We start from the raw sequence: 11,691 nt of genomic DNA, 5'->3' as shown, positions 1-11,691 counted from the left end.
AGAGAGAGATGAAGTTGGGTACTATGTTTTGTTCAATGAAAAATCACCATAAAAAAGACCTGCTTGTAACTTTACAACTTAAGAAAAAAGTTATTCATGTTATTTTTTGTGTCATGCAATATAAGTGAGTATGAGTATAATATGCGTTTTGAGCATTTAAATATCTAATAATATTGCATACGTCGGATCATTTTGTGATTTATATTTTTTTATTATAGCTCATTCTAGCAAAGCCTTAATAGTATGCCCTCCCTGCATTTGATTGCACATAAAAAACACAACTTTTCAGCCAGTCAAACTTAAAAAAAATAGTAACACTTATTTAACATTTCTCACATGTAATATGTTTTAACATTTAACCTAAAAACAAACATTCAAACATTTAAATCAATAACCAGTTGCAGTAACGGTCTCCGCCCACTAGGAGCCAGTATTGCGCCTTCGAAGCTGCTGACTCTGCACTCGAAGAAATCTCGCCCCTCAAACCCGGAAGCGTTCCTGAATCGGCCGTGACTGCTATTTCATTCAGTGCTGCTGCGATTTAAACCCGCTGCTGGGCGAGATATCCGTTTGTGTATCTTGATACATATATTTGCTCGTCGACGGACGGAAAAGGAGAGCGAACATGGCGGGTCGGCTACCGGCTTGTGTTGTTGACTGCGGCACCGGGTGAGTGACAACAACCCGACGCTAGCGAGCGTTAGCTGGCTGTCAAACTTCCAGCTAACGCCCCGTCGAGCTGAAGAGCCCAAATCAAGATGCTTATCCACGCGCGTGCTCGTTTATTCCCACGTCGTCATGACTTAAAGGTGCACGCCGACACATCAAAGTGACCGGATGGTTTACTATGCAGGCTTTTATTTCTTAATTCGCTGTTTTATTGACGCGGTTAGCTGCAAGCTGGCTAGCTAAGCTAATGCCACTTCCTGGTCAAGCCTCAGGGCAGAATGAGTAGTAATCAATATTAATTGATTCAATAGTTACGCGTCTGTCTTTGGGTTGGTTTGTTAGGATGCACATGTAACTCGCCCGGTTTGTTCCCTTTGCAGGTACACAAAGCTCGGTTATGCAGGAAATACAGAACCACAGTTCATCATCCCTTCATGTGAGTGGTGGAGGAAGAAAAACCCAAAACATGCATTTAATTTCATCAGATTGTTTAATATACTTGAACTTTATGTATGATCAGCTCCAGAGAGAAAGTAATACAAATAACATAATGTATATTAATGTGTCATACGTTTCAATTAAATCATATTAAGATTTTTTTACCCATATTTTCTGTATTTCTAAATTCATGTAAAAGTAATCATTAAATGAGGACTCTTCCTTTTATGATTTGCAACATGGTGACATTTTCAGGTCAAATTTATTTCATCCCAGTCCAGTGAGAGACACTCAATCCTTTAGAAAATAATAATAATATTTAAAATGATCAGATATCCTTGAATTTTATAGTTGTGTATACTATGTACTCACTAAACCACACTATACTGTGCATTATTCCACAGCTGAAAATAGTCCCTAGTGCACAATTTATTTAATACTAATATACTTTATTTCTATGCACCTATTTTTAATGAATTATCCTCACATATTGTATCGTCGTCTCAAGGTATCGCAATCAAAGAGTCGGCCAAGGTGGGAGACCAGGCCCAGCGCCGGATGATGAAGGGCGTGGACGACCTGGACTTCTTCATCGGGGATGAAGCCATAGACAAACCATCATATGCAACAAAGGTAGACGGGAAGTCAGATGGGACTTCAGCTGGTGAGGAGCTCCCATTTTTAAGATACTAACATGTCCCTTCTTCCCTTCCAGTGGCCCATCCGTCACGGGATAGTGGAGGACTGGGACCTGATGGAGAGGTTCATGGAGCAGATCATCTTCAAGTATCTGCGGGCAGAACCTGAAGACCATTACTTCCTTTTGGTGAGGCCAGAGCTGTGGACACAACATAAATGAAGTCTCTCCTAGCTGCATTTAATGCCTTTTTTTTCCTTCTATAAGACGAGATGTATAGATGAATAGTGGCTTCAAGTCATTCTGTATTCACATCAGTTGTGTGTCTCTCTCTCTCTCCAGACGGAGCCTCCTCTTAACACACCAGAAAACCGAGAGTACACCGCGGAGATCATGTTTGAGTCCTTCAACGTCCCGGGTCTCTACATTGCCGTTCAGGTACGTTTCCTAAACATACCGGCGCCTGAAATGATCACTTCCCATCGGCCACATTGTCAAACAGACGACTAGAATTAATTTTTAACTAGCTAAATACAAGTAGAAATGCCTTTTGGGGGATATTTGAGATCAGACGTGTGAGCTGGAAATATAAGATTTATGATTCAGAAGTTCAATGAGGAAATACACATTTCTACTTCTTCTTTTTAATGTCAGCGGTCTGTTTCTCTCGATGTAAATCCTGCTCGATGTCGTCATTCAGTATGTTTTGATAGTTTACACTCTGTTGAGTTTTTTTTAGTGACACAATGGGATTTCTTTGCTCTTCAGAACAGTGTCGTTGTTCCATGTGTGCAGTTTTGTTAAAGCTCTCTGTTCCTCTGCAGGCTGTCCTGGCGCTGGCGGCCTCCTGGACATCCAGACAGGTGGGCGAGCGGACGCTGACGGGGACCGTGATCGACAGCGGAGACGGAGTCACGCACGTCATCCCGGTGGTGAGTGAATTTCTTGTTTTCAGAGTTACCTTTTTTGTGCTCCGTCTCTGCTCTCCGTCCTGAACCCCTTCCTGTGTGTGTGTCTTCCAGGCTGAAGGCTACGTTATCGGCAGCTGCATTAAGCACATCCCCATCGCTGGTCGAGACATCACGTACTTCACTCAACAGCTGCTGAGGGAGCGGGAGGTGGGGATCCCCCCGGAGCAGTCGCTGGAGACGGCTAAAGCGGTCAAGGTCAGTCAGTGTTTCTCAGAAGCATCAGCGCTGGTTGAGCTGACGTTCACAGTATTTGATGATTTATGATAAGTGACACGACCGGATGAACGTCTTCTTTTGCCAAGTGGTTTGTTTGATGTTTGCACTACTGCACAGAGCTGCAGCAGGTGAGGGATTAGTGGGAAATTCACAGAGGTGTGTTAGTAGTCAGGTTAATAATAATAACTTTATTCATATAGCACCTTTTTTTAAAAATAAAAAAGTTTTACAGAGAAGCAAAGTATAGACATACATAACTTAAATACCGGTCAACAAAAAAGGATCATATCCTAAAAATAATGGTATCAAACAAAAAAGAGCAAATGGAATAGAAAACAAATAAATCAATAAACAAAAACAGGGGAGCAAAATAACTGCATAAAAGGACTCTATCACTTAAAAGCACTTCTATAAAATGTGTTTTAAGAAATGATTTAACAGAGTTTAAGGAAGTTGATGTTCTTGTATATTAAGTTCTGTTTCTCTACTGAAACCTGCACAAAAGAAACAGAACCCAACAGGAAGTGATGCGTTCATCAGATGATGGTGTTTAGTGTCCCTGGAGTGCACTTCTCAGTCTGACCACCAGAGGTCAATGCAACTGCAGAAACTCGCTGCAGGCTTTAAACCGAAGTTGTTGCGTCCGCTAAAAGTTGCACTGCGTTGTTCCTCCTCTAGGAGCGGTTCAGCTACGTCTGCCCCGACCTCGTGAAGGAGTTCAACAAGTACGATACAGACGGCTCCAAGTGGATCAAACAGTACACGGGCATCAACTCCGTCTCCAAGAAGGAGTTCACCATCGACATCGGCTACGAGCGCTTCCTGGGGCCGGAGATCTTCTTCCACCCCGAGGTAGAGTGAAGACTTTGTAAGATATATCTTTGTCAGAGTGAGAAATGTGATTTTTACGATCTTGATTGAACAGTTTTAAAGCAAAAATGAACATTTTCATCTTGATACCTTAGTGTATAAACCTTTGCCGCTTTCAAAAGCACAACCTCCCTCCCCCCGGATTTTTTTTGTTGACCTCCCTGTTTGCTCTTCGGTCTCGTCCAGTTCGCCAACCCAGACTTCACCCAGCCGATCTCGGAGGTGGTGGACGAGGTCATCCAGAACTGCCCCATCGACGTCCGGCGTCCGCTCTACAAGGTAGAGACGAGCGGGCCTCCGCGGCCGCTGTCCTCTCTCCAAAACTCAGTCCCTGTGCTTCAGCGTCTCCCTCCTCTCTGTGTCGCAGAACATCGTGCTCTCCGGAGGCTCCACCATGTTCAGGGACTTTGGCCGGCGCATGCAGAGAGACCTCAAGAGGACCGTGGACGCGCGGCTGAAAATGAGCGAAGAGCTCAGCGGCGGCAAGTTGAAGGTGAGGATGAAGAGTAGCCTGAAAAAAGGGCTGTGAATCGCATTTAAAGTAAAGTAAAAGTGGTTCCCCCTTTTTTATACACATGATTAATATATTTTTTTAAGTATTTAGTAACTAAAGTCAGTAACTAAAGCCCGAAACAAGAAGACACTCAGATGAAACAAAACGTTTCCACTATTTCTTCAGAGAGGTTTTCAGGAAGTGGTGTTTTTTTGTTCCACTATTTAACGGAATTCTCCTTTTTTTTTTTTTTTTTAGCCGAAGCCCATTGACGTGCAAGTCATCACTCATCACATGCAGAGATACGCCGTCTGGTTCGGGGGATCGATGCTGGCGTCTACTGTGAGTATCAAACCTGTGTTTTCTGCTCCTCCAAAGACACGTACTCGTCCCTCCTGCAGCTTTTTTAATAGAAATGACTGAAAACAGGAACGCATGAGTGTTCCTGTGATGAGAGTTTTCACTGATCAGGAATAAACGGTCATTCCAGATGCACTAATTGGTAAATGTTGTTCTTCACGACACTAACTGGACCCTCCACCCCTCTTCTCTGTTTTTTTTCCCGGCAGCCTGAGTTCTACCAAGTGTGCCACACTAAGAAAGACTACGAGGAGATCGGCCCGAGCATCTGCCGCCACAACCCCGTGTTCGGAGTCATGTCTTAGGCGGCGGGGACGGCGCATTCAGCGGGGGCCGAGGATTTAAAAAAAGAAAAAAAAGAAAAAAGAAGGGGAGGGGAAGACGCGCCGCAAGACCTCCTATGCCGTGGATGTCCCATGAGCCTTTGCACGGATGCTCCGACAGACCCGTTCATTCGGACAAAAGCGACAGTGGACCAAACAAACTGCCAAAACTAGCGGCAATATCCTCACAAATTTGGAGGAAAAGAGGTGACTCAGCTCAAAGGATCCTCGCATATAATGTTTACTGCAAGTAGGTTAATAATAGGTGATGAATCTTTAATTTCTGCGTGCCTCGTATATGTACTTATAATATCCTCACAGGGTTGTGATATGTAATTAATCAACATGAGTCCTGTATAGATGCACCTCTCTGTGTATATGGGTTGGGTTCTTGCTAAATGTTCTTTACTGTTTCAAGAAGCAGGACATGCTTTCACAGTTTGTTTCCAGTGAATAAAACACCTTTTTTTTGGTCATCAAATGGGTGCAAAAAACACATCAAAAAATATCAATCAGCAGACAAACTGAGCATTCCTGATTTTTCTTATCTTTTTTGTGTGTCATTTTTTTTTAACTTGTCCATTGGTACCTGGAAGAAATATTTATTTGAAGTTGAATATCAGGCGTTTAAAGAATATTATCGAGCTGTTCAAATAGTTTCCACCAGGTGTCGCTGTAGTCTTTTTCTCTCGCAGCATTGTGACACATCGTCACCTCTTTCCTTTTACCTTTTTTGTTTTATTTGTATTAATCATCTCTTTACCAACATGTCTTTTGAAGAAGAAAAAGAAAGAAAAAAGTCGTATTAATATATGAACTTGCAGTTTGAATGACTGTTGTTGGACCATCACTGTTGCCTAGATCTCAGTTCTACTGGATAGCCTTGTACTGTACCAAATCTGGATTTCAATGCTGGCATTCCAATAAATGCCAAGGAGATATTTCTACAGTTGTGATGTGTGTTCTTCCAGCTGTAGTGTGGAGACCGCTTGCATACAGCTATATCTGTGAGGGTAACCCCCCTGTAACTGTACCCTTGCAGACTGACACGTGTGATGCAAGAGTTTATTTTCATAAAGACGGCAGCGGTGGCCACCGGCGGGTCGCTTATTCCCTGCAGCAGGAGACGAATGGACTGAGCTCTAGTCTGAGCGTCATGGCTCCTGCTGAGAGGCTCCAGGTGCTCCTCTTCTTGGCTTTGTTCTCGGCGGCGGTGGGGTCGCTGCTCACGCTGCTCTCATGCGGGACGGAGTACTGGCTGCTGGCCGCCGAGTCCTGCGGCCGGCCGGAGGGAAGCAACCGAGCGGACGTCCCGAGAGAGGGCGAGAGCAGCACCCAGGTATTTAATCAGCACCCAGCGCACTCGCACAGCTCCTGTGTGACGCGCAGGAGAGAAGGAAATGGAACACGCAACCATCAGGGGGTTGAGCCCAGAGCTGGGTGATGTTTGATCATCTGCGGTATGGAGGCAAATCCAGGGCAATAGTTTTCTTCATTTGAAAAAAAAATTGAAAATGATTGTTACTAAAAACTAAACAGATATTAAATCAAAATTATATTTAACCTTAAAAAAACTTTACATGCACTTGTTTTTATTTCAAATACATAGTTAAATGTTTCAAAGTTCAAGAATTTTCAGGTTAAAATCTTTTTTCTGTCAAAAGAACAAAACTATTGGCCTCCATACGACATAAAACCTGAACGTTTGGTTTGGTTTCTGCTCGAAAAAAATCCAGGATCCAATAATATAAATGCACTAATTGAGTTTAACAAAAGGAGCATTGTCTCTGTGGTCCAGCAGGCTGGAGCCGTGAGGGTCTTCCATGAGGGTCTGTTCTGGCGCTGCTCCTTCACGGCGGCCTCAGATCATCTCTCCATGTGGGACCTTTGGATCTGTAAGACTCTCGGACTATGATGCTTTTATGAATCCATATTTTTGCCCTATTAGCAGCATCACATCTGCGTCCTTCCCCGCAGCGAATCCGCCCCCATCCAAGGTGTGCCGGGCCGCCTTCCTCTTCCCGTTTCCTGCCAGCGGGCCCCTCGGTTCCCCCGCAGAACCGTACGAGCGCCCCTCTGCCATTGGTCGGTGTTATCTTCATGAATCATCCTCATACGTTTTTGGATCTCTTGTGATTCACAAAGCCTCATATTCTCTCAGTTTTTAGGACCTTCTGGAGCATCTTCCTCATCGCGGGCGCGGCGGCCATCGTCGCCGGTGGATTCGTGGTCATCTGTGCCGGCCCGCTGGCCAATCACAGCTTCTATAAGGCGGGCGGGGCTCTGCTGCTGTGTGGCGGTAAGGAAAACATACCTCACACATGATCATCATAAACCATGAGGAATATGAGCGCTTTGTGAAAAAAAAGACAAATTAGTGCTATTATTTAGCCCTTTAAGCCCTCACACTAATCCTATTTATGGTTTGAGTTGTGTTTAGAGGTTGTACATGGGGATTATATATTATTGTAGCCCTGATTTTTATGTTTAATTTGATCCCTAACATGTTTTTTTTATGGATTTGTACCTTGTGACCTGAAATAAAAGGGTCCCCATATTTGGGGTATACGGGTAGGTATTGGGTTGTGATAAAAACATTAAAACAGTCTAATAATAATACTTAAGGGTGTTGTGAAGGAGCGGTTTAGCTCGCTGCTGTCATGATAGATAAGTGAAAAATAAAGGTTTATATAGATATAAAAAATCATATATATATATGTATATATATGTGTGTATATATATATATATATATATATATATATATATATATATATATATATATATATATATCTAAGCAGCTTCCTGCATAGATAAAGATAAATAACATTTTGTATATTTTTTTGCGGCTGATGATCTATAATGACCTTATTTACCTTATTTGATTATGTGTTGCATCTTAGTGATGTAGTCAAAATATAAAACAAGATGTAAAGTGATTCCAGTATTTAAGTTTTTAGCATTTTTGACGATAATCACGAGAATGTCATGATTATTTTGGCGAGAATGACTCATCACCATCACATCCCCTTGACTGAATATATATTGGATAATAACGCTCATAAGGCCACGTTGAGGTGAAGAAGATCATCTGCAGACGAATCCTTTCTGGAAGCAGCTGCTGGTCAACACACCGCGTCGTCTTGGTTTGAGAAAATCAATAGTTCAGAAGAAGAAATGTGACCCGAAGAGCCGCATGAAAAGAATATTACAATAACTTATGCTAGAAATGAGGAGTCCGATATGAAACACCGGCCTCAGGCGTTTCTGAATCATCATCCAGCCAAGAGTTCAGCTTTCTATCTGACTCTCTTAACCCCAAATATGTGTTTATTCAAATGAAGAAAACTACTTTTTAACCCTTTAACACACTTATACATGTTGTTCCTCCTCACTGAAGCTGTATTAGTGCACTGCATGAAATATGCAAACTCAAATTCATATTTGGTGTTATGGCAGCTTGATTGAGAGCCAGGCTTGTGCATCTTTTTTTATTTGCAACTGCGCTGAACAATGTTTTGCTAGCATGTCAATGAGTTTTACAAACACAACATTATTATTTTTTATTTCAGAGAAATGTTTCCTTTGTAATTATGTTGCTTTAAAAAATACTATTTTAAATACTTTTCAGATCTGATTCTGCTTAAACATTAATAAAAAAAAGAAATAGAAGTGTAAAAAGAAAGAACCCAACATCATGATTGTGCTTGATTGCCGTGTGTGTAATCAGTGTGTGTTTTGCTCCCTTTTGGAGCTGCTAGGGTTTGTGTGAGGCAACATGTGCTCCATGTAAGCGACACTGCAAAATAAGACCTGACAGATAAAGAAGAGCTCCATGTGTGAGTGTTAAGGGACTTCTGAGAAGAAGGAGGAGTCTGTTGACCAGCCACTGACGTGCAAAAGAGACGTTCTTAAACTCTGCGCCTCACAGGTGTGAGTCTGCTGGCGGTGCTGGTGATGTTCCTGATGTGGGTCCAGGTGCTGGACACTCTGGAGCAGTTTGCGCTCCATCACCGAGCCTCCACCTGCCCCGGCTTCCACCTCAGCGTGCAGCACGGCCCCTCCTTCCTGCTGGCGCCGGCCGCGGCCTTCTTCTGCCTGCTGGCCGGGCTGCTCTTCCTCCTCATCGGCCAGAAAGGAGACGGACTTCCTGTTCCTGAACCTCCAGCTGACGCCTATCTGTGATGCCTGCTTCCACCAAACCAAACTAAATGTACTCATAAAATATATATATATATATATATATATATATATATATATATATATATATATATATATATATATATATATATATATATATATATATGTGTGTGTATATATATATATATATATATGTGTGTGTATATATATATATATATATATGTGTGTGTATATATATATATATATATATATGTATATGTATATTATATATATAATTATATATAAAATATAGTATATTAAATATATTATTTATGTACAGTATATCAGTGGCAGGCTGTCACAATCACAAAGTTATAGCTATTTTATAATAAAAAATAAACTTTTTTTTTAATTAAAAGTTATATCTATTTTATAATTTAACACGTTAACGGCCAGCTAGCTGGCGCTAGTATCTGCTATCACTATGGACGTTGTGATTGGTCACAGGGCCCGCGTGAACATTCACATGCGCTGTGATTGGTCAGTGTGCCAGAACGACTTCTGTCAACACAACAGAAAGCTACCGAGCTGAGAGGAGTTTATGATGAAACATAAGAGAAGTTATGTTTAGTGTTTTAACACTTCAATGGCTGAAGGAGGAGTAGAACTGGACTTTATGCCTCTTCTTATGGGGGATCCTCACTGGCGTCCATGAAGAGCACTTCTTAACTGTTAACAAAGAGAAGGATGGACTTTGTCGGGTGAGTTTTTTATGATTTTTTGTGTTATTTTTTACCGGCTCTCACTGATATGTGCCTGCAGGCAGCTAGGCTGGGATAACTGCCTGCAGATCACTCATGAAGGGGATTTAGGAATATTTCACGTGTACCGTTTGTCTCTTTACATTTAGAATGGAAAAATCCACATATCAGCTGCACAGGTCAAAGTTGGGGGAAAAGGAAAAGTTGCCTAATTGTACAGAAAGTCAGTTAATATCATTTGTTCGGATCAGCTCGTGCTCTTGTTTGTGCAGTGTTTGTTTTGATGGATTGTTTTGACATGATGTGTTATGACTAAGTTATTACATTACGTATTTGAACAGCCTTGTAGGAAGCAGTGTTCTGATGTACGTTTCTGGGGCTTTTATTGTGAAAAAAATGGAATGAAAATGTGAAAATGGAAAAAGAGAAGAGGAAACGTTCAAGTGAAGTGTGGAAGGAGAATAAAAGTGGTTTCCATTGTGTTGTTGTTTTATTAATAAAGTGACGTACTTTGTCGTTAATGAAGCAACAGAAGGGGGGGGGGGGGTCAGCTGTTAAACAGAACAGCATGTGTAGTGACAAAATCCACTGCAGCCATATGTATATATATATATATATATATATATATATATATATATATATATATATATATATATATATTAGAGCTGCGAAATATAACGCGTTAACTCGCAATGATTAAATTACAGGATTAATGCGTTAATTTTTTTAACGCATGCGCAGAATGAGCTTCTAATATACCTATTAAACTATTCCCGCTCCAATGCAGTCAGACGTAGATGTCAGATGTTCACTCACCACGTTGTCGTTTCACCAGCACAACCAGATTAAATAACATCTCAACGTGCAGCATGTTGGTCGGCGAGGGGCGTTCAAGAGCAATGCGTCAAACCAGCCTCACTGAACAACAAAGACCCCTCACTAAGTCTGCCTGAGACGAGCTGAGCAGCACAGTTAAATTAATGTTGTTGAGGATGAAGGTTCACCAAAGTTTTGCGAGTGGCAACGGGGACCCGAGCATCAAAGCACCGCAAAGACACACAATCGTGACACAAATCCATGCGCTGTATGAAGCTAGAAAGAACAAAACGGAAAATGACTTGGCTGCTACGCATCATGTGGCGCTGACAGGATCACTGGACCTTTGTGAGTAAAGAGAGTTACCTGGTGACCAGACGTCCTCTTTTTCCTGGACAAGTCCTCTTTTTGAGACCTAAAAATGCGTCCGGCAGGGATACCTATACGTTCGGGATTTTACCTCGTGTGATATTTATGTTTCTCTGGGTCTTTAACGAACTAGTTATTACGCCCTTCCAAGTTTTGAAACTGTATCTTACGTTCACCTTCTTGCGCGAACTGACTGTGGAGAGAACTGTCATTGGTGGACTGATCTCAGGGTTGCCAGATGCAGGATAATTATCCTCCAAACACAACCATATTGAGCCTTTGGTACGATACTTCTCCATCACCAATCTGGCAACACTGAGCACCTCGTCACCTCCACTCACGACAAATATCCTGTCACGCTCTGAAGAAACTACTTCTGCATAAAACATCGTTGCATCAATAATCGACTGGAATTTTTGGTAGTTTAGCACGACTTTTTTATAAGCTAAAGATCACGTAGATGCTCGACTGTGGAGCGGGATGAAACTATAACGGGTTCACCTCACGGCCTGTAGCTGCATTGTTTACAACAGCACGCCAATGTATAAATGACAATATATATATATATATATATATATATATATATATATATATATATATATATATATATATATATATATATATATATATATATATATCAGTCTTTTATCAT

General features: G+C 41.7%; 2 protein-coding genes across 3 annotated transcripts; both read left to right on the top strand.

Moving 5' to 3' along the window:
* The first annotated feature begins 499 nt into the window (after positions 1–499).
* LOC137793941 (actin-related protein 3) lies at positions 500–5,921 on the top strand. The gene is made up of 12 exons (XM_068590406.1): positions 500–669; positions 1,050–1,105; positions 1,616–1,740; positions 1,823–1,933; positions 2,087–2,182; positions 2,569–2,676; positions 2,767–2,910; positions 3,610–3,783; positions 3,988–4,080; positions 4,169–4,294; positions 4,553–4,636; positions 4,864–5,921. The coding sequence occupies exons 1-12, from the start codon at positions 626–628 to the stop codon at positions 4,957–4,959; spliced, it is 1,257 nt and encodes a 418-aa protein (XP_068446507.1). The 5' UTR covers positions 500–625; the 3' UTR covers positions 4,960–5,921.
* A 196-nt stretch (positions 5,922–6,117) lies between these two features.
* LOC137794225 (transmembrane protein 182-like) lies at positions 6,118–9,176 on the top strand. Of its 2 annotated transcripts, none has more exons than XM_068590931.1 (5): positions 6,118–6,316; positions 6,779–6,872; positions 6,955–7,062; positions 7,139–7,276; positions 8,906–9,176. In XM_068590931.1, the coding sequence occupies exons 1-5, from the start codon at positions 6,134–6,136 to the stop codon at positions 9,157–9,159; spliced, it is 777 nt and encodes a 258-aa protein (XP_068447032.1). In that variant the 5' UTR covers positions 6,118–6,133; the 3' UTR covers positions 9,160–9,176. The 2 variants fall into 2 exon arrangements, with proteins under 2 accessions (XP_068447032.1, XP_068447031.1); XM_068590930.1 differs by having other exon boundaries at positions 6,776–6,872.
* Positions 9,177–11,691: the final 2,515 nt, after the last annotated feature.

Source organism: Clinocottus analis, unplaced genomic scaffold, assembly GCF_023055335.1.
Source record: "Clinocottus analis isolate CAN_PGR_092001 unplaced genomic scaffold, fCliAna1.0.p SCAF_24, whole genome shotgun sequence".
In the NCBI taxonomy this organism is placed as follows: domain Eukaryota; kingdom Metazoa; phylum Chordata; class Actinopteri; order Perciformes; family Cottidae; genus Clinocottus; species Clinocottus analis.
Note: the sequence above shows the minus strand (reverse complement) of the source record. Positions and strands in the feature narration are given on the sequence as shown.